This window comes from Rattus norvegicus, chromosome 9 (assembly GCF_021556685.1).
Source record: "Rattus norvegicus strain SHRSP/BbbUtx chromosome 9, alternate assembly SHRSP_T2T, whole genome shotgun sequence".
Lineage (NCBI taxonomy): Eukaryota > Metazoa > Chordata > Mammalia > Rodentia > Muridae > Rattus > Rattus norvegicus.
In genome coordinates, this window is record NC_141542.1 from 76,756,660 (window position 1) to 76,780,155 (window position 23,496).

The 23,496-nt window shown below is 38.6% G+C and overlaps 1 protein-coding gene and 1 long non-coding RNA gene across 8 annotated transcripts in view; one reads left to right on the forward strand and one right to left on the reverse strand.

Annotated features, from left to right (window-relative positions):
• Nbeal1 (neurobeachin-like 1) overlaps positions 1-23,496 on the forward strand; it is a 164,708-nt gene that overhangs the window by 13,864 nt on the left and 127,348 nt on the right. For all 7 annotated transcript variants that reach the window (XR_015629593.1, XM_087569002.1, XM_087569005.1 and 4 more), the window contains exons 5-8: positions 5,205-5,286; positions 6,167-6,294; positions 11,754-11,836; positions 23,321-23,406. Coding sequence is in view for 6 of the 7 variants with exons in the window: in XM_087569002.1 (XP_087425128.1) it covers positions 5,205-5,286; positions 6,167-6,294; positions 11,754-11,836; positions 23,321-23,406 (379 nt within the window). In the remaining variant the exon portion in view is untranslated. The remainder of the gene's footprint in view (positions 1-5,204; positions 5,287-6,166; positions 6,295-11,753; positions 11,837-23,320; positions 23,407-23,496) is intronic.
• On the reverse strand, positions 645-6,168 carry LOC148003751 (uncharacterized). Its single transcript, XR_015629596.1, has 2 exons — positions 4,304-6,168; positions 645-3,977 (listed from the first exon to the last, which is right to left on the reverse strand). It is a non-coding gene; the product is annotated as an uncharacterized LOC148003751 (long non-coding RNA).

Here is a 23,496-nt window from a genome sequence, read left to right on the forward strand (position 1 = left end):
TATTTCCAAAATAATAATAGTAATACTTGCTAGTGATATTTGTTTGTATGGCTCTTTAAGAATGTGTATATCTTTTATAGCATGATTGTTTTACACACTGAAAAGCTTCGTAATTACTGTACCTAACTGTAGAGATACTCAGGCAAGAATTTTAAATGTGTGCTATCAAGATGGCTCAGTGGGTAAAGGCACCTGCAACCAAACCTGGTGACCTGAGTTGAGTCTTCTGGACCCGTATGGTGGAAAGAGAACCGGCTCCCTACAGTTTTGTCCTTTATGGCACACAAGGACCAGTACAATGTACATGTATACACAAAAATAAATCTTGAGAAGTGTAGTAAAATCATTGTTTAAAAAAAAGAATAAACTTAAGGTAACTTTTTTTTTTTTAATTAACTTGAGTATTTCTTATATACATTTCGAGTGTTATTTCCTTTCCCGGTTTCCGGACAAACATCCCCCTTCCCCCTCCCCTTCTTTATGGGCGTTCCCCTCCCCCTCCTCCCCCTCTTGCCGCCCTCCCCCCAACAATCTAGTTCACTGGGGGTTCAGTCTTAGCAGGACCTAGGGCTTCCCCTTCCACTGGTGGTCTTACTAGGATATTTATTGCTACCTATGAGGTCAGAGTCCAGGGTCAGTCCATGTTTAGTCTTTAGGTAGTGGCTTAGTCCCTGGAAGCTCTGGTTGCTTGGCATTGTTGTACCTATGGGGACCCCATGGGTACCTATGGGGTCTCGAGCCCCTTCAAACTCTTCCAGTTCTTTCTCTGATTCCTTCAACGGGGGTCCTGTTCTCAATTCAGTGGTTTGCTGCTGGCATACGCCTCTGTGTTTGCTGTATTCTGGCTGTGTCTCTCGGGAGAGATCTACATCCGGCTCCTGTCAGCCTGCACTTCTTTGCTTCATCCATCTTGTCTAATTGGATGACTGTATATGCATGGGCCACATGTGGGGCAGGCTCTGAATGGGTGTTCCTTCTGTGTCTGTTTTAATCTTTGCCTCTCTATTCCCTGCCAAGGGTATTCTTGTTCCCCTTTTAAAGAAGGAGTGAAGCATTCACATTTTGATCATCCGTCTTGAGTTTCATTTGTTCTAGGGATCTAGGGTAATTCAAGCATTTGGGCTAATAGCCACTTATCAATGAGTGCATACCTTGTGTGTTTTTCTGTGATTGGGTTACCTCACTCAGGATGATATTTTCCAGTTCCGACCATTTGCCTACGAATTTCATAAGGTCATTGTTTTTGATAGCTGAGTAATATTCCATTGTGTAGATGTACCACATTTTCTGTATCCGTTCCTCTGTTGAAGGGCATCTGGGTTCTTTCCAGCTTCTGGCTATTATAAATAAGGCTGCGATGAACATAGTGGAGCACGTGTCTTTTTTATATGTTGGGGCATCTTTTGGGTATATGCCCAAGAGAGGTATAGCTGGATCCTCAGGCTGTTCAATGTCCAATTTTTCTGAGGAATTAAGGTAACTTTAAAGACCATGTCAGAAGCTTTTATTTCAGCAAGATATGATTATACTAATATTTTTGTATGGTTTTCATTTGTAAATGTGTACACTTGTGTGTATAAAAGTTTGCATACACAACCTTTTATTTATTTATTTTTTAAGATAGTCTCACTATGTAGTCCATCTGGCCTAGAATTTACAGGGTAGACTAAACTCATCCTGAACTTAACAGAAATCTACCTGTCGCTGCCTTAAGAGTGCTGGGATTAAAGATGGGGGTAGTGGTGAGACATCACCTTACACTTGAGAGTTTCTTAGTAGCCTTGCTGAGTAGACGACGCTGCTGGCACACAGGAGCGCATGGGTGTGAACTTCTTGAGAAAAGCTGTAGAAACTGAGCATGCCTAAGTGTCTTTTCATTGCTGAATACTGTCTCACATGGTACCACAGTTTGCTTGCTTACTCACCCATGCTGAAGGGCATTCCAGTTACTTCCAGTTTGGGGCTGTTATAAACATTCATGTCCAGGTTTTACATGAGTATTTTTCAGCCCATGTAGAAAATACCTAGTAACAGTAATGCTATGTTACATGGTTGTAACATTTCCACAATCAATGAATGAGGAACATTTTTTTTTTCAGTATTTGATATGCCATTCTTTCAGATTTTGGCTGTTGCAATAGGTGTATAGTGTTTCGTTGTTTTTCCTTAATGATAAAAAAAAAAACCACCTCTTTTTATTTTTTTATTTTTGAGACTGTCATAATGTTTTTGTGAATCATCTATATAAGTTTTGCCCATTTTTTATTTTAAAAATTATTTTACTTATTTACATTCCTGGTCCCCTCCCCCACAGTTCCTCATCCCATTCCTCCTCCCCCTTGCCTCTGAAAGGGTGCTTCCCCTTAGAAATCCCCCTTCCCTGGGACCTTAAGTTTCTCTTGCATATATGCAGTGGGGTCTTTGGACCGGCCTGTGGGAGCTTCTAGGAGTCTGGGTTAGTTAAGACTGCTGGTCTTCCTATGGGGCCACCCTCCCTTTCAGCTTTTTCAGTCCTTCTCCTAATTCAACCACAGGGGTCCCTGACTTTAGTCCATTGGTTGGGTATAAGTATCTGTGTCTGTCTCAGTCAGCTGCTGCTAGGGTAGCTTTCAGAGAACAGTCATGCTAGGCTCCTGTCCATAAGCACACCATAGCATCAGTAATAGTGTCAGGTCTTGGTGTCCCTCCATGAGATGGATCCCAAGTTGGACTGGTCACTGGACAGCTTTACCTTCAGTCTCTTCTCCATTTTTGTCTCTGTAGTTCTTTTAGACAGGAACAATTCTGGGTCAGAAGTTCTGACTGTGGGTTGGTAACCCTGTCCCTCCACTTAAGGCATCGCCTATCTATTGAAGGTGGACTCTTCGAGTTTCCTCTCCCACTGTTGGTCACCTCCATTGAGTCCTGAGGGTCTCTCACCTTCCAGAGTTTTGCCCAGTTTTAAAATTGGATTGTTTTTATTTTTACTGGTCTGTGAATGTTTTGATGCACAGGTTTTTTTCAGGTGATTGGTACATTTTGTTGTTTTTGTTTTTCATGACAGAGTTTCTCTGTGTATCCTTGGCTGTCCTAGAATTTGGGTTGGCCTTGAACTCAGAGATCCACCTGCCTCTGCCTACTGAGTGCTAGTATTAAAGGCATGAGCTACCACAGCGGGCCAGTCTTTTTATTCTTTTAATACTGTGTTTTGAGGCATAGAAGTTTTTAATTTTAATGAGTCTTTTTTTCCCCAATGAATTATGCTTTTAGTTTTTCATTTGTAAGCCGAGGAGCCCTTAGGTCTTTCCCTGTATTCTCTGACAGCGTTGTTGTCTTTCCTGGCCTCAGAGGTGGCTCAGTGTGTGTATGCCTGCTCTTTCAGAGTGCCTAGGCTAATCTCCTAGAACCTGAATGGTGGCTCACAACCATCTCTAACTCCAGTTGTAGGGGTTGTGACTCCTTCTGGCCTCTGAGGACTCTGGACATGCTGGTAGTACCCAGATGTATATGCAGGCAAAACAGTCTTACATACAAAAGAAAAAAGAACTCAGAAAACCAAAACCACAATAGCACTGTAATTCATTTCACTTGTATTTAAGCTATAGTTAGCCAGTATATGTTTGGTATATTGAATAAACTAAATGTTAGATCTGTTAAGAATAAGAATAAAAGATTTCATTTCAGGTTGGTCATGCTTGCTGGCAGATAGATGCCTTTACCCTTTGTGCCATCTTGCCAGCCCCAAGGATGTTGAATTTTTAATCTCTTGAGAAACAGCCAGACTATTTTCCAGAGTATTGTAATTTAAATTCCCACCTGCTTGGAGGTTTGAACATCCTTGCCAGTGTTTGCTCCATTTTCTACTTTTGTCTTACAAAAGTGAACAGGTGAAAATGAAAGTTTCCATGGCTGATGGCGCTGAGTGAAGAGTTTCCGTGTGCTTACTAGGTATAATCAGTGCACTGTGAACTGTGTGCAGACTTCAGACTTTAAAAACACTTTTTTTTTTTTTTTATTAACTTGAGTATTTCTTATATACATTTCGAGTGTTATTCCCTTTCCCGGTTTCCGGGCAAACATCCCCCTCCCCCCTCCCCTTCCTTATGGGTGTTCCCCTCCCAACCCTCCCCCCATTGCCGCCCTCCCCCCATAGACTAGTTCACTGTGGGTTCAGTCTTAGCAGGACCCAGGGCTTCCCCTTCCACTGGTGCTCTTACTAGGATATTCATTGCTACCTATGGGGTCAGAGTCCAGGGTCAGTCCATGTATAGTCTTTAGGTAGTGGCTTAGTCCCTGGAAGCTCTGGTTGCTTGGCTAAAAACACTTTTTAAAATTATATGCATCCAATAAAAGAATGCACTAAAAAAATATGTGTGTATGTGTCTATACATATGACAGGTACTTGCAGAAGCCAGATGAGGATGTCATCCTCTGAAGCTAGAGTTACAGGTGGTAGTGAGCTAGGTGATGCGGGTGCTGGGAACTAAACTCAGATTCTGTGAAAGATCAGCATGTGTTCATAACCACTGGGCCAGATGTCCCTGTACAGAGAATTTAAAATGTTCTTGTATTAGAGAAAGGGATAAACAGCTAAGATGTCATGCTAATTTAATTTCTTAAGTAGTGAAGTCTGTTATTTTTTCCTGTTCTGTGAGCATCTACTGGATTTCAAGATATAAGTATCTTCTAGGTCAGTGTCTCAGACCAGAAAACTAATAAGCTTAACTTTTTTTTAAAATTTTTTTTATTATTATTATTATTTTTTTCCAGAGCTGAGGACCGAACCCAGGGCCTTGTGCTTGCTAGGCAAGCGCTCTACCACTGAGCTAAATCCCCAACCCCTAAGCTTAACTTTTAACAATAAAGCCAAGAGATAATTGTGTCATAAATTATCACAGTATGTGTCCCAGCTCAGGAACTATGGGCTCTTAAAACAGGATGTAGTATTAGAATATTTAAAGATGATAAGCCATGCCCTTTGTGTCATGGACCTCTGATACAGTTTACAAAACATGATGTAAGTCAGAAAAAGGGAACTACAATTCAGAGGCAGAGTGAAAACAGTAATGGTATATGTCTCGTATAGTGGCAGTACCGTAAGCATCATTTCTTGCTTTAGTATCAGTGATGTTTCATTTGCCAGCATCTGTTCTTAGAAGTCCACGCTGAATACACTAGAAGCATATTGTGCATACATAATAAATGTTACTCTTTTTATCTCCTAGGAATTTATCAAATGTAGAAGAAATTGGGACTTGCTCTTATATTAATCATGTCATTACCATGACAACACTGTATATTCAGCAAGTAGGTGTGACTACATTCCTCTTCGTTGTCTTACTGACACTGATAAGGATTTACTTTTTTAAAAGTTTTTTAGTATTGTAATTAAACTTGCTAAGTGTTTTCAAAGAAGGTAGTAATTGTAAAGACAGTTACAATTAATAGGGCAGTAGGTCATTTTATAAATCTTATATTTTCTTTTTTTTTAATGATTTATTTCTTTTTATTTCATGTACATTGGAGTTTTGTCTGTATGAGGATATTGACTCCCTTAGACCTGGAGTTATAGACAGTGAGCTGCTATGTGGGTACTGAGAATTGAACCCGGGTTCTCTGGAAGAGCAGTCAGTCTCTTAATCACTGAGCCATTGCTCCAGTCCCAAATCTTATATTTTTTAAAAGTAGGCAAGTAGCTATTTTTTTTTAAAGATTTATTTATTTATATATAAGTACATTGTAGCTGTCTTCAGACACACCAGAAGGGCATCAGATCTCATTATAGATGGTTGTGAGCCACTATGTGGTTGCTGGGATTCGAACTCAGGACCTCTGGAAGAGCAGTTAGTGCTCTTAACCACTGAGCCATCTCTCCAACCCCCGGCAAGTAGCTATTAATGCATTATTTTAACATTTTTTGTAGTTTTTAAAATGACACAATGTCTCATTTTGTGTATGAATCATCTTATGTAATATATCTTACTGAAAAACATGATTTCCAAAGATGTTTGGCTAATTTAAACTTACTCTAGGAAGAACTTAATAATTTAGAAAATATATCTAGTATATATGATTAAATAACTTTTAAGGACTCAAAGGGGAAGTTAGGCGTATGTTAATAAAAATGATTTAATGTAAGCTGATTAATGAAACATGTCTTTAATTTTACGTTTAATTTTATTCTCAGTTAAAAAGCAAAAAAAAGGAGAAGGAAATGGCTGATCAGACGTCTATTGAAGAATTTGTGATTCATGCATTGGCCTTCTGTGAAAGCTTGTATGATCCTTATAGAAATTGGAGACATAGAATTTCAGGGTACGTCTTATAAATGATAATACTGAGATTGAGTCTTACTATGTAGCCTTGACTGATTTGGAACTTGATATATAGACCAGGTTAGAGAGAACCAGTAACCTCTGGAGTGCTGAAATTATAGGCACGCACCACCAGTTTGGCCATAATGTTTAAACTGAGTGTTGGTTTGAGAAGATGGCTCAGTGTGCTCTTAGTGGGTATAGCACTTGCCACAAATGTATGAAGACCTGTGTTTAGATCCCTGGAATTTATGTAAAATCAGGATATGAGAGCAGAAATATCTGTAATCATAGTATTCCTATGTAGAAATGAAAAGTGGAGACAGGGAAATCTGGGAGATTTGCAGATGAGCTAACCTGGCACATACAGTAGAAGACCAACAGAGAGATCCTATCTCTAAAAAAATTCAAAACCAAATCGATGCCCAAGTGTGTTTTTTGACCTTTATGCACACTGTATGTGACTTCATTCCCACATGTGTGACACATCCATCATGCACACATTATACATAAACAGAACAGAACCTTGCATGCCATACATTTGTGGGTTTTTCGAGTCTTCTGTATGTGATTCTTAAAAGAGTATCTTTCTATGAAAGGAATATGGAAAGATACATAGAAGATCCACATATGGAATGTTGGGGAGATGACTCAGTTATCGTTGTACAAGCATGAGAACTTAAGTTTGGTCTACAGAATCACATAAAAAGGTCAGGTTCGCAGAATGTGCTTATAAATCCAGCACTGGGAGGTGGGAGCAGGTTAATCCTTGGAGATTGGTAACCACTGTAGCTTACTTAGTGTCTTTCTCAGATACTTCCCTACTTTAATTTAATTTTTGAGGCAGAGTCTTACTTTGTATCCTTGTCTGGTTTGGAACTGCTTCATAGACATTTAACTAAAAGAGATCAAGAGGCATGCACCACCTTATTTAACCCAAAGAGATCAAGAGGCATGCACCACCTTATTTTTTGAGACAGGTTCTTACTGTTTAAGCAGCAAGCTCTAGGGACCTTCATGTGTCCTCCTTTCCACTGCTAGGGTTACAGGCACAGTATGACAGTTTACCTTTGTGTACCTCTGGTTCACATGTGGAGGTTATAGGACATCTTGTTTCTCTCTACTGTGTGTGCAATGGTGATGGAACTCAGATCCTTCTACTTGCACAGCAAGCACTTTATCTGCTGAGCCCCTGTACTTGCACTTTGAATAGCTACTGTTACATGATGTTGAAGAGTTTATAACAACATTTATACAGACTGTGATAGCACACCTCATATATTCTATATGATGTATTTTATTAACAGAACATATTTTGGCACTTGAGAAGGTAGAGGCAGGAGGATCAGAAGTTCAAGCTCATTTTTAGCTACATAGTTAAGGCCATCTTGTCCTGAGTGATGGGATTAAAGGCATTTGCTCCCACTGCCTGGCCGGGACAGGTTCATTTGGATTCAAACTAAACCCAGTGGAGTTTGGGTTTGGGCTTCAGGGTACAGTCATCATGGCAGGTGAACCATGATGGAGGAGCTTGAGGTAGGTAGTCACACCGGGTCTGCAGTCAGGACACAGAGAGAGAAAATTCTAGTGCTCACTCCCTTTCTTCAGTCTGGTATTTAAGGTAGGTCTTTCATCTGATCCTAATCTAGCCCAGAGATTTGTCTTCAGGGTATTTTTATATCTTGTCAAGTTCACAATCACTGGAAACCTTCAATAACTTGTACTTTAGTTATTTAACAGAAGAATCTTGTCCTTATACTTTCTTAAAAGTTACATTTAAAAAGTTTTATGCTTTACTTGCACAGATGTCTATGTACCACATACAGTGTTTGCAGAGGCCAGAAGAGGGCATTGGATCTCCTTAACTGGAGTTGTAGACAATGGTGAGCCACAATTTGGGTGCCTGGAATTGAGTATCAGTCCTTTGGAAGAGCAGCATGTGTTATTTATTGCTAAGGCATCACTTTAGCCCCTTCATTTTTTTTTTAACTTTGTATTTTGAAAAAGTTGATTGTATAAGTTAAAGTTCTCCAGAAACAGCATCAATGAATATATAAGATATTATGTCTATAGGAATTTGAATTTTTTTAAAATTGTTTTTAAAAACAAGTTCTGTCTAGTTTTGTCAAAGAAAACCTTTTCCTGGTTTACTTCTTACCAGTCTGTTCTGGCATCCTTCTAGTAATATCAGAAGCACCTGGGTCAGTGAGGGCCAGTGTATACACACTGTATATACACTGTAATACAGTGTATTCTGTGGCAGTTTCTTCCTGCTGTCCCCAATTCAGTATTACTGCCACTGTAGTGATGGACACCAGTTTTGGCTAATATGCATGCTATTATATTCGAGTTCCTGAAAGCTGGGTAATTTTGTTTTGTTCTGTCTGACCATCTTTAGTCTGCTTGTATTCTAGCGCCTACTTTCCACTTTTCTTGACACGTTAGATCTAGAGTTGACTGCCTCCTGAGACAATTTCCTCTTTGGGGCTCTCATCATTCTGCCTTAAGTGTGGGGACAGACAGCCCTCTAACCAAGAGCAGCCACCAAAATGGCCAGAGAGCAAGAAAGCATTTAATATTCATAAAATTAGCTCACACAGCAGGGAGCCTGACAAGTCCAAGTCTGACATGTAGGTGAGCAGGCTTGAGATAGATCAGAGCGAACCTGAGGAACAGCTTCAGTCTGAAGAGTGACAGGGTGACGCTTGGGAAAGCCAGAACTGCTGATGAAACCCCAAGACAGAAGTTTCTGATGCTGAAGGTTTTGTTTGTTTTTTGTTTTTGTCTTCTGTCACTCATCTCATGAAAAATATATGCTTTACTCAGAGTTCACAAATGTACCAAGTCATCGCATCTAAAAGCATCTTCCAGGCTAATGAAATTACTCACATTGTGTCAAGACATTTTGTCTAAGTAGTAATGGGAAGGTCCTGAGTAGGTCCTGGGCCCGTCCACTAAACTTTAATATCTCTCTTTTTCTAGGGATAACTTCTTTTTCACTTTTCCTGCCATAAAGATTTTTGCTTTTCTCAGGATAGACTAAATTATCTGTAGTACTAAATAAAGACCTTAGAATAACAAAGGTGTATTTCTTGTTCATGCCATCTGTCTTATTTTTAAGGAAAAAATTTAAAAGTTATTTTTACTGTGTGCAGGTGTGCATGCCCTCAGGAGTAAGAGGCTTTGGATCCCCTGGGCCTAGAGCCCCACACACAGACCACACATAGACTTGAACCCCAGACCTCAGGACTAGTATTACATGCTCTTAATTGCAGCAGCATCTCCTCATAATGTTCACATTTCTGAAAAAAGTTTCATTTGTCTGTGTGTGTAGATAGAAACCCCTATTAATTCTAGTCAGTCAAGTGCACAGGACAGTCAACATCTCATGTTGTTAGTTAGCGTGAGAAAGTGGAAAGAAAATGGTAAAACTCTCACATTGGCAATTTAAATCTGTTTTCTTTTTCTTTTTTTTTTTTTTTTTTGGTCATGCTATACAGCATATCGTTTTCATTCAGAATTTACTATTGGTGAAAAGTGATTATGTGTCCCCAACTACCACAGAGGGACCATATTCAGCTCTGCCATGTGAATTCAAGGACTGTTGTAATAGCAGTAGTTTGGCAAGCAGGACCACGACTGCTTCTTGCCTCTGTACCTCTCAAGACTCTAGGGATGCAGAAGGGCACATGACTCTTCGTCATTACTAGAAAAGTAATTTATCATTTCAGCTTCTAACAACTCAGTTTTCCTCTATTTTGATTTGTATAATAGAGATTCTGTGAGGGGACTTGTGTCTCTTTCCCACTTCTGTCCCCCCCTCTCTTTTCTTCCTGTTGTACTCAGCAGTGAAGATCTAAAGAAATGTACTGTTTGAAACAGTGACGTTGATCTTTTCTTTTTAGTCACCAAAGTAGATAAAGAACTGTCAGTCTGAACATGACAAAAGCTTTTAAAGAAACCCTTAAGAAATCAGAGCAAAAGAATTTAAATGTGGTAAAAGAAGAGAAGCTATATAAAATAGTAGTTCTGATATCAAACTAAAGCAAATTGAGTAAAGAGGTTTGTTAAAAACACACACAGTTTTTGAAATCTAGAACAAAGAGAAATTTTAAATAGCATGATGTCTGTCATATATCATTTGATATAAGATGTGCATATATAAGGTGGCCACAGAAAGAAGAGAGCATGCATTAAAGTAGTAACAGTTAATAAGTGCATATGGTGTTTCACCAGGAACTATGCTTGAAGCTGTCTTTATATTTTGTTTAATATGCCAAAAAAAAATCCTTCAGTAATAGAGCCACTTTAGTGGCAAATGGCAAATTAAGGGATTCAGATTTCAGTTTCTTTGTCTGAACATAGTAATTAGGCTATGAATGCTTAGTCCAAACCTAATTGTGAGAAAGCACCAAGCAAAATCCCAAGTCAGACCTTTTTATTAGGAAATTGTGTACACGTATATCTGTAGTCTGTAGATGTGCAAAATTTATAGGTAGTTTCAGATATTTTCCATTTATTATTATTAAAATATACAATTTTTAGGTAATGATAAAAATTCCTGTGTTTTTATTTTATTTTTTTACCATTCCACTAGTTGAAAGTATTATAGTTTTCAATAGACTTTATTCTTCAATCTCTTTATCACCATGGCTGTCTAAGCAATTATTTTTAATTGAAATGGTCTCAGTAGAAGCATATATACACTTTGTATTAGCCTTGTTAAAGTTTATAGAAAATATTCATGAAAACTCCTGGAATTTTCATTAAAAAATAATCCCATCCGACACTGGATCTGCATCCTAAAAATGAGGGAACTTAAAGATCTAGACGCATTATAGCTGACTAAAATCTCAGTAACACACAGGTCAGTCACTAGCTCCTGCAGTCTCCAGGAGCTATTACTTGGCCAGAACTACTATGCACATTTTCCTGTAGATTTAAATTAAAATGCTGGCTTATTTTTAAATTCCTAAATATTTGGAGACTTAACTTAGCTATCACAGTGTATATAATAAAAAGCATTTTGGGGCTGGAGAGATGGCTCAGAGGTTAAGAGCACTCACTGCTTTTCCAGAGGTTCAGAGTTTAATTCCCAGCCACCATATGGTGGTTCACAATCATCTGTGATGAGATATGGTACCCTCTTCTGGCCTGCAGGCATGCGTGCATGCAGGACACTGTATACATAATAAAAGAAAAACATAATTTATGAGATCAAAAATAAAAAGATTTATTTAAAAAATTCTCCAGTTATTTTAAAAAATTCACTTGACTACTTGGTAAGCACCTAAGTTACTGTTTTAACTTATTTTGAGCATTGCACGAGTCCTTTAGATGTTTTTGTTCAGCATATAAACCAAAATCAGAATGTTGAATTTGTTTATAATTGTTTTTTAAATTGTGCCATCTCTACTTGCTCATGTTGTAATTTGTTACTGACTTCTTTTCTAATGATAGACGAATCCTTAGTTCTGTGGAAAAGAGCAGACAGAAATACAAACCGGCTTCTCTCACAGTGGAGTTCGTTCCTTTCTTTTATCGTAAGTAATACTCTAATTTACTTTACTCTAATTTACTTTACTTTATTTTGATCAACTCTGATTAGTGGGTTTTTTTTTTGTTTGTTTGTGTTTGTTTTTGCTTACTGATTCTGACTTTAATTTAGTGTGTGAGTTTATAATATAAGATAAAGGCTATTAAAGAAAAAAAAAAGCCCCTGTTAGTTAATTTGTGTTTGGTTGGGATTATGGTTCTCAGTTTGATTAGTTTTCTCCATGTTTTTCTATTTAGAAGCTGATCTGTTGTTTTGGTGAGCTGAGCATTTTAAAGAGCACAGCATATTTTAGAACTTCACAATTGTTACTAAAAACAAAACTGGGCTAGAGATACCCTAAGAACACATGTTTAGCATGCACAAAAACCTGCCATTTGATCATTAGAACCAGAAAACAAACCAGTTTGCACCCAAACCATTGGGACTTGACTACTGTTTATGTGCATGGCTGTATATATGTTATGGTTTATCCGTCACATTGTCACTTTTTCTTTTCATACTGAGCAAGGTTTCACATCAACTAACCTGACTTCAAACTTGCTGTAGCTGAGGATGGCTTGAACTTCTGATTCTCTGATCTCTTCCTGAGTGTTCTCACTACAGGAATATGCTGCCACCTCTGGCCGGATTTTACTCTTAAATAATGATTGTGCTGGGGGCTGGAGAGATGGCTCAGCAGTTAACAGCACTTGTTGCTTTGTTGAAGACCTTGGTTCGTTCCCAATACTCTCATGGTGTGTTTCATATATTACATGCCTGTAATTCCAGTTCCAGGGGATCTGACACCCTTGTGGCCTTCCTGGGCTCTACATTCACATGCTTCACATTCTTACATGGAGGTAAACACTAATACACAGAAAATAAAGATGAATAAATCTGGGGAAAAAAAGATTGTGCTTCTAGAAAGGTAGTTGAGTTGGTAGAATGCTTGCCTATCATACCTAGATTCATTCCCGTAACGACAGTAGTGGGCGTGGTGGGACATGCCTGTGATCTAAGCACTAGAGGGGTAGAGGCAGGAGGATCAGGCCATCTTTGGCTTTACAGCAAGTTTGAGGCCAACCTGGGATACACCCGACCTTAGTGATGCTAGATGCTCTTCACCTCCTCCTGGGGAAGCTGGCGTAGGAGTACGAGGAAAAACACAGAACAAAGAAGAGTTCATAGGGAGACTTTTGAGTGTAGCAGTTTAGTGAAGGTCCTAGCTATAATACCAGGCGATTCAGAGTGCCTTGGGTCTGGACTGCAGTAAACTAATCCAATTGTCCTGTTGTACATGAGACTTCTACTTGTTTGCAGCTTAGCAAAGATAGGATAGAAGTTGTGGTTGATCTCTACAGGAGCATAATCAGTTGTTTAACAAAAGCTAAATGGTTACATATATGAAATTAGCAGGTCAATTAGCAGGATAGTCGGAATTTCTACTTCTTGACCCTATATTTGGAAATCCTAGACTGTACTTGCAAGTTCATCCTAAGAGCAGTAAAGATGGAAGGATAGTGCCTCAGCCGTTAAGTTCCATGAGGGGCTGACACGTGTATTCTGTTTCATGACCCACTCAGTAACAAACCATTCTGATGGGTCAAGGGCAATAATATTTTGTCATAAACTGAGAGATCCATCCTAGACATATAACAGCAAGTATAGATCTGTTGTTCCCAGTATCAGATGGCTTTCTGACTTCGACAGATTTTGTTAGTCATCCATATGTCTTTATCTTTTTTCTTTTTTTTTAATTGGATATTTTTTTATTTACGTTTCAATGTTATCCCCTTTCTCAGTTTCCCCTCCAGAAACCTATCTCCCCTTGTTTCTATGAGGGTGCTCACCCACCCACCCACCCACTCACTCACTCCCTCACTCCTACCTCCCCGCCCAGACATTCCCCTACACTGGGGCATCAGGCCTTGACAGGAGCAAGGGCCTCTTCTCCCATTGATGCCCGACAAGGCATCTGTTACATATGCGGCTGGAGACATAGGTCCATCCCTGTGAACTCTTTGAATGGTGGTTTAGTCCCTGGGTAGCTCTGAGGGGTCTGGTTGGTTGATATCGTTGTTCTTATGGGGTTGAAAACCCCTTCAGCTCCTTCAGGCTTTTCTCTAACTCCTCTACTGGGGACCCTGATCTCAGTTTAGTGGTTGGCTGCGAGCATTTGCCTCTGTATTTGTCATGCTCTCACAGAGCCTCTCCAGACACAGCTATATCAGGCTCCTGTCAGCATGCACTTCTTGGCATCAGCAATATTGTGGCTATATATGGATTGGATCCCCAGGTGTGACAGTCTCTGGATGGCCTTTCCTTCAGTCTCTGCTCCACACTTTGTCTCTATATTTCTTCCTGTGAGTACTTTTGTTCCCCATTCTAAGAAGGACTGAAGCACCTGCACTTTGGCATTCTTCTTGAGCTTCATGTAGTCTGTGAATTGTATCTTGGGTATTCCGAGCTTTTGGACTAATATCCGCTCATCAGTGAGCTCATACTATATGGATTTCCATATATGGAGCCATCCCTGCATCCCTGGGATGAAGCCTACTTGACCATGATGGATGATTGTTTTGATGGATTGTGTTCTTGGATTCAGTTTGCGAAAATCTTATTGAGTATTTATCTGATCCTGATTTAACTTTGGTACCTGGTATCTGTCTAGAAACTGTCCATTTCATCCAGATTTTCCAGTTTGTTGAGTATAGGCTTTGTAGTAGGATTTGATGATGTTTTGAATTTCCTCAGTTTTTGTGATGTCTCCCTTTTCATTTCTGATTTTTTTTTTTTTTTTTTAAATTTTGACACTGTCTCTGTGCCCTCTGGTTAGTCTGGCTAAAGGTTTCTCTATCTTGTTGATTTTCTCAAAGAACCAGCTCCTGGTTTTGTTGATTCTTTGTATAGTTCTTTTTGTTTCTACTTGGTTGATTTCAGTCCTAAGTTTGATTATTTCCTGCCTTCTACTCCTCTTGGGTGTATTTGCTTCTTTTGTTGTAGGGTTTTCAGGTTTGCTGTCAAGTTGCTAGTGTATGCTCTCTCCAGTTTCTTTTTGGAGGCACTCAGAGCTATGAGTTTTCCTCTTGGCACTGTTTTCATTGTGTCCCATAAGTTTGGGTATGTTGTGACTTCATTTTCATTAAATTCTAAGAAATATTTAATTTCTTTATTTATTTCTTCCTTGACCAAGTTTTCATTGAGTAGAGCATTGTTCAGCTTCCATATGCATGTGGGCTTTCTGTCATTTTGTTTTGTTTTGTTTTTTTTGTTTATTTTTTTGTTATTGAAGAACAGCCTTAGTCTGTGATGATCTGATAGGATGCATGGGATTATTTCTATCTTTTTGTATCTGTTGAGGCCTGTTTTGTGACAGATTATATGGTCAATTTTGGACAAGGTACCATGAGGTGCTGAGAAGAAGGTATATTCTTTTGTTTTAGGATAAAATATTCTATAGATATCTGTTAAATCCATTTGGTTCACAACTTTGGTTAGTTTAATGGTGTCTGTCTTTAGTTTCTGTTTCCATGGTCTGTCCACTGATGAGAGTGGGGTGTTGAAGTCACCCACTATTATTGTGTGACGTACAATGTGTGCTTTGGGCTTTAGTAAACTTTTATGAATGTGGGTGCCCTCGCATTTGGAGCATAGATATTCAGAATTGAGAGTTCATCTTGGTGGATTTTTCCTTTGACAAGTATGAAGTGCTCTTATCTTTTTTTGATAACTTTTGGTTGAAAGTCAATTTTATTTGATATTAGAATGGCTACTCCAGCTTGTTTCTTGGGACCATTTGCTTGGAGACTTTTTTTTTCCAGCCTTTTACTCTTAGGTAGTGCCTGTCTTTGTCACTGAGGTGCATTTCCTGTATACAGCAACATGCTGGGTCCTCTTTATGTATTCAGTTTGTTAATCTATGTCTTTTTATTGGGGAATTGAGTCCATTGATGTTGAGAGATAATTAGGGACCAATGATTATTGTTTCCTGTCATTTTTGTTGTTAGAGGTAGAATTATGTTTGTGTGGCTATCTTCTTTTGGGTTAGTTGAAAGATTAATTTCTTGCTTTTTCTAGAGTATTGTTTCACTCCTTGTCTTGGAGTTTTGCATCTATTATCCTTTGTAGGGCTGCATTTGTAGAAAGATACTGTGTAAATTTGGTTTTGTCATGGAATATCTTGTTTTCTTCATCTGTTAATTGAGAGTTATGCTGGATAGAGTAGCCTGGGCTGGCATTTGTGTTCTTTTAGGGTCTGCATGACATCTGCTCAGGATCTTCTGGCTTTCATAGTCTCTGGTGAGAAGTCTGGTATAATTCTGATAAGTCTGCCTTTATGTTACTTGATCATTTTCCCTTACTGCTTTATTAATCTTGGTTTAGTGCATTTGGCGTTTTGACCATTATGTGAAGGGAGGAATTTCTTTCTGGTCCAATCTATTTGGTGTTCTGAAGGCTTCTTGTATGTTTATGAGTATCTCTTTCTTTAGGTTAGGGTAGTTTTCCTCTGTGATTTTGTTGAAGATATTTACTGGCCCTTTAAGTTGGGAATCTTCGCTCTCTTCTGTACCTATTATCCTTAGGTTTGGTCTTCTCATTGAGTCCTGAATTTCGGGATGTTTAGGGTTAGGATCTTTTTGCATTTTCTTTTATGGTTGTGTCAATGATTTCTATGGCATCTTCTGTCCCTGAGATTCTCTCTTCAATCTCTTGTATTCTGTTGGTGGTGCTTACTCGCCTATGACTCCTGATCTCTTTCCTAGGTTTTCTATCTCCAAGGTTGTCTCTTTTTGTGGTTTCCATTTCCATTCTTAGATCCTGGGTGGTTTTGTTCAATTCCTTCACCTGTTTAGTTGTGTTTTCCTACAATTCTTTAAGTGTTTCCTCTTTAAGAACTTCTACCTGTTTACCTGTGCTGTCTTGTATTTCTTTAAGGGAGTTATTTATGTCCTTCTTAAAGTCCTCTAACATCATCATGAGATATGATTTTAAATCAGAATTTTGCTTTTCTGGTGTGTTGGGGTATCCAGGACTTGCTATGGTGGGAGAACTGGGTTCTGATGATGCCAAGTGGTTTTGGTTTCTGTTGCTTAGATTCTTGCACTTGTCCCTCTCTCCATCTTGTTATCTCTGGTGCTAGCTGGTCTTGCTGTCTCTAACAGTGGCTTGACCCTCTTATAAGCCTGTGTGTCAGCACTCCTGGGAGTCTGGCTCTCTCCTGGCAGGATCAGGGTACAGAGAGCTGTGGAGTAAGGTCAATTAAGGGTGCAGACAGAAACTGGAAGCTCTTCCCATATGTCTTTACCTTAGATTTAAAATTTTCCTTGATGACTTCATTAGCTTATTGAAAGTCAGGCCTAGTGTATCCCAGCACTTCTGTCCTTGTCTTAGGACTTGAAAACTCTTTCCTTGCCATTTTGATTTCAAGTTGAGTTACTGAAGCATCAGGGAAATCCTATCTAGCAACCAGGTTTAAGGTAACTAACTAGTTCTGGCATAATTGGTGTAGTATGGAGGTTTACTTTAGTATACCTTGAAGAGAAGTATCTACTGTAGAAGTTCAGAAATAGCACAGGTGGGAAAAAGTCTATATATTCACTTTTATTTTTATCGTCATGAGCATATGGACCCATATGTATATTTTTGTTTTTGAATTTTGTTTTTTAAAATTAGATCTAGTTATTTTATGTGAATGTTTTACCTTTATGTATGTATGTACATGCACTGCATATGTGCTTGGTATCTGTTGGAGGTCAGAAGAGGACATCAGATCTTTTGGAAATGAAATTAAAGATGATTATGAACTACAGTGTGGGTACTTGGAATCAAATCCAGGTCCTCTGCAAGAGCAACAATTGTTTTTAATCACTGAGCCATCTCTCCAGCCCCAAGAAAACTAATTTTTATCTTTGGTATAAAAAGACAAAAACTGGCCTTGTGTGCATGATAGCAAAGTCATTCACTGGAGCATGGGAATCTTACTGGTGGCCACATCCTCTCCAAAGAATGATTCTCCTTCTTAAGTGGTCGTCTGACATTCACACTTGTGTCATAACAAACATGTGCTCCTTTCCCTTCTGATAAGTAAATAAATGTAAAAAAAAAAGAAAAAAAAGAAAGAAAGAAAAAAGAGGAGGAGGAGGAAGATAAGAAAGGAAGGAAGTCAGTAAATTGTTGGCTCTGAGGCTTCTCCATGTAAATTCATATGAACACTGTTTTCCCCATAGGCAGCCTCCATAACCCTTAAGCAGTCTCTGTAGCCTGTGATTTTTTTTTTTTTATTGGATATCCTTTTATTTACATTTCAAATGTTATCCCCTTTTCTGGTTTCTTGTCCATAAACCCCCTATCCCATCCCCATCCCCATCCCCCTGCTTCTATGAGGGTGTTCCCCCACCCAACCACCTACCCCTTCCCACCTCCATGCCCTGACTTTCCCCTACAATGGGGGGTCCAGCCTTGGCAGGACCTTAAGGCTGCTCCTCCTTTATAACCATGTTGGAATGTGTTAGGCTTAGAGGCAAATTGTATTGAAGACTGGGCTTCTCTTCTAGGAACTGATCTACATTAGAAAAGGGCATTGGTAAGTCACCGATGCAGGGGTTAGGACAAAAGCTATCTAAAGTTTTAGGAGGGCTATTGGTAATCTTGCCCTTCAGATAAGCTGAGTCTCTGGGCATAATGTTTTGAAAATAACTTTATGGTTTGATTAAAATGTTCAACTTTTTTTTTTTTTTTAGAAGAATAAGGTCTCTAATTGTCATGAAGATAGCAAATTCCCAGAGATTCGGGTATAGACTGAGTGATTTGGAAAGCAAATGAGGGCACATTATAATTCAAAGAGCTCTTGGGAAGCCAAATGGAGGACTATTTTCCAGGAAGAGGGTGTCAGATACTTTAGTGACCCTTTCAGGTTGAGTTGGAAGGCCATCTGTCCTGGGCTAGGATCACCAAGATCCAGTAAGGGATAGTCCCCTGCCTTTTAGGTGCTGCATCTACTCTGTTGGTTTCCTTCTGACTTATTAGATAGTCCTTTAATGGACTGCTGCTATTTCAGCCAGCACTGTATTGTCTCTAGTGAAGTTGGAATCTGAAATCCATAATGGATGAAACAGTTTTTTAGCATTAGGGTAAATGCTGTGTATGCATTACCAAGAAAGTAAGTATACCTCGTTGTCTATTTGTTCTGGTTAAATGACATTGCAAATTAAATCTGCTCTTGTAACCAGCTGTGCTGATTTCTGGGCAGCAGAGATCAGGCTTCTGTGATATCTGTAAGGGGAAAAATAACACAGCCGGTTTCTCCTTCCTTTCTCACACAGAACTTCTGTCAGTGAACCATATTACATCTGTGAACTTTGACTAAGGTCAACCATACTCTGGGGTAGAAAATGAAGTAGAGTTGTTGAGGTAGAACACTGTTGAGAAGATATTTCAAAGTTACCAAGAAAACAAGTTTGGAAACATAAAAGAATATATAAATCACTGGGAGATTTGGGTTTTATACAGAGGTTGTTTGCTGTAAAGGAGGCAGTGGAGAGCTCAAGTAAGTTTACAGGTGTTTTCTATTAAGAGAGGCGTGACAGCTATTATTTTTGTTGTTTTGTTCTGTTTGTTTTTGTTTTTGTTTGATTTTTGGAACTAGGGTCTCTCTACATAGTTCTGGCTGTCCTGGAGCTCAGTAGACTGGGTTAGCCTTGAACTCACAGAATCTATCTGTGTCTGCCTCCTAAGTGCTGGGATTGAAGGCTACAGCTACTATTCTGATATATTCTGTCAACCCTTGGGCAACTGAGCCAATTTTGATAAATATCCTACAAACAGATGGATAGCCTTGACTTAGGGCATAGTTGAGAACTCCAGGATTACACCCTGCTATTTGGTAACAGTTTAAAAGGTCTGCCAAGTTGGGGTAACCCCCAAAGACCAAGCCCTGAGGAAAGCTTTTTTTTTTTTTTTTTTGGTTTTTTTTTTTTTTTTTTTTTTTTTTTTCCCCGGAGCTGGGGATCGAACCCAGGGCCTTGCGCTTCCTAGGCAAGCGCTCTACCACTGAGCTAAATCCCCAACCCCTGAGGAAAGCTTTTAATTTATCATTAAGACTTCTCTTGTTCTTCCCATGAAGGAGAACTTGGTTGCTTCCTGTTAGCCTTTAGCTACCCCACAGTTACCTGAGCCAGGTATGCTCTGCCTCATAGTTTCCTGGCAACAGCCAAGTATGCCTGACTCACTATAAAAGGGGCAGCTTGCCCCCCTCCTCTCTCTCTCTTGCCTTCTTGCTCCTGCTCTTCCCTTCCCCCTCTCTCCACATGCTCATGGCTGGCCTCTATTTTTCTACTTCTCTTACCCCTCCCCCTTCTGCCTTTCTCTGCCTCTACTACCCTCTTGACTCCTCTCCCCATGCCATGAGTAAACTCTATTCTATACTATATCATCGTGTAGCTACACGATGGTCCTTCAGGAGGAAAAGATGCCTCAGCATGGGCCCGCCTAGGCACCCCCTTCCCCCATACCTGACCATACCTCCATAGGACATCCCCCTCTCTTTTATCTTTTGATAACACATCACTTCCTTTTAGGGATTCATTTAGATGCTTATCCATAAGGCCATACATAGAAACAAACCCAAAGTCTACAATAGCCTGTTAGTTTTCCAAAGGCCCTAAGCTGTTTTCTAGTGGTAGGATTTAAGAAGGACCTGAATGGCTTTGATTGGATCAGTACCCTCAGTCGTATGACTCCCAGACATGAGACTTCCATTTAGTCTGTGAGCCAGGAAATTGAAAGGCTGTGTTAGATGATTTGAGATCTCAAATGATTCCAATTTGTTGACAATATCTGAAACCTTCTAGATAGAAGCTAGTGGAACATAGTAGGCCCTTTTCTCTCCCATCAAAGTGTTGAGTTGTCGGTTTCATTATCATATATTGTCTTCCAAACCTGTTTGATTAGATGTTTATTGACTTTGACTTTGAAATAGAGAACTTTATTACATTGTTTTTGTTTTTGTTGTAAATGGTTTACTTATTTGGAGGATATTGGTAGGGGTAAAGTGACCGTGCTTATTTGTTCTGGAAATCTCTGAAGACAGTGAGGTTGTCTTGGGAAGGGATGTATGCTTTGGATGATCAAAAGTAGGTAACTTTGGAGCTTTTTGTATGCACCTTTCAAAATCACTTTTTTTCATGGCCTTTGGATAGGACAGAGATTTTTTTTTTTCCCACTTTTGGTTCAATATTCGTGAAAAAGGTTTTCAGATAACTTTATTTTGCTACTTTGTTAGAAAACATATTTTTGTTTGTTTTGTTTTTGTTTTTTTGGTATCAGTTCATCCCTACCTGCAGTAATATTTGCTGTATGTTTTGCCAGATATTAATACAACTATTCTTAGCATACTTTGAAAATAAAAAAAAATCCTTAAAAAAATTCCCTGTTTTATATGTTGCACATACCTACATACATGTGCACATTAGAGGAAGATAGTTGGTCTACCTGTGGATCCTGAAGGTTGATTTTAGGCCGTCAGGCTTGGTAGCAATTGACTTTATCTGCTGACTTATCTCACTGCCCTTCCTAGTGAGCCTTAGATTAAACAATATATGGTACTTTTTACTATTTCTTTTCCTGGGTTTCCCTGTGGCTGAATGAAACACTCATCTTACATCACAGTAGGGTTTTTTTTTTTTTTTTTTTTTTTGCCTTCTTGGATTTTATATTATCTTGTGAGGGTTGTTACTCAGACACAAACCAAGTACTACGTATGTTTTTAGAGCACTTTGCATAATTTTCTCTATTCTAGTATTCCATTTTGCAAATTTCAGTTATATTTATTTCTGGTCCCTGAACTGGTCTTTTGGGGTCCTCTCATTCTCTGCAGTAATTCTAAAAGTATCTCTAAAAACAAATCTGAAGTGATCTTTGAGTTCAACATGTTTGCCTTCTCCTGTATATGACAGTTTTTTTTAACTAATTTCTGGGACCTATTTTGCCCATTTTGTACTGTTTAAAACAGGGAAGCTTGTGTATGGCAGTTACTCCAACATAGTGTTAATGGCTTAATTTTCTTTTTAATTACAAGTTTCTGTTAGAACATTTTATAGCTGTACATGGCAGTCTTGTATATAACGTTGGATATTTGTCATTCTATTGTATAAGAATATAATAAAGGCAAACAGTATTTATTACAGGGTTGTAAAAAGAAAGGACAAACAGGGACTGGGCAGATGGCTCAGTCAGTAAAGTACTTGCTGTGCAAACATGAGGACCTACATCATAGCACATGCCTGTAATTCTAGTGTTTCAGGGGCATTGTCAAGGAGAATCACATTCATGCACATGAACTTAACACCCCTCCCCAAGTCAGTGGGGAACAACAGTTCGTCAGTAGAGAACTGGGTAATGAAAACCAGGGATATAGGTCACAGAAAACTGGCTAAAGAAATGCTCATCATGTGATTTTATTTTATTTTTTGGTAATAAAGATGAATAAAGTAGATTATCTGTGAAATGATGGTAATATCTATAATGTATTAAATTAAAAAGCTAAAAGCGTGTTCAGGATAGTCAGATTTTCATATCCATGAGTTGCACATTTGCAGATACACATAACTGTAGCTTGAAATCATGTAGTGGGAAAGAAATTACATCTATACATGTCCAGACTTTTTCTTGTTTTCACTTCCTAAACAGTGCAGTGTTCCAGTTACTTACATACTATTTACATCATTTTAGATAGCCTCTGTAATCTGGAGATGGTTTAGCATGTATTGGAGGATTGGTATAGGTTCCAAGCAAATTCTGCATCATTTTACTTAGGTGCTTGAACATCTATGGCTTTTGTATTCTAAGGTGAGGGTCCTGGAACCAATGATCCCTGAATTCCTGAGAAAGACTGTATATTATACAGCTGTCTTTTTCTTTAAAAAATATTTTTTTTAAGGTAGAGAAATGTTGGTAAATTGAGGAACTGGTCAAAGGGGAATGTTTCCTAATTGTTTTGTTTTTCTGCCGTAATTTTTCTTTGACTTGTGTATTTATATAGCATTTAAAATAGCAAAAATATTTTATTATGCTAAAACACATAAACGTGCTATAAGTTTAGAAATTGATCCTTGGAATTGATTTAGTAAATCTTTTTATTTAGCTCTTCTATTTTGTAATTCACTAAAGTAAGGGTCAGTTGCTAAAACAAATAAAATTTAATTTAATTTAGGACCGGGATAAGTTCTCGTTCTGCCACTTAGTAATAACCATGTTACTTTAGATGAGATAATAACTTAAAGTAGCTCATTCATAATGGTATAGGATGTCCTTATATGGATTATTACGGAAATTAAATGAAACGTGACAGATGTTTGTCAGCCTTTCCTTTCAACAGACTTTAGCCTTTTCTCATATAGGTCTTAATGTGTCAGTTTCAAGCATTCCTTAGACATGAATTGTGTTCTGAAATAGAAATCTTATTTATTTGTTTATTTGTGTATTATATTCACAGAATGTTTTCAGGAAAGTGAACATCTCAAGGAAAGTCTTAAGTGTTGCTTATTGCATCTCTTTGGAGCCATTGTAGCCGGTGGGCAGGTGAGGACAGTGTTGAAAGTTCACCTATCGTTAACAGCACAGAAGTCTCTCCATGGATTTACTCAATGTAGTGTGTGTCTTTTTATAACT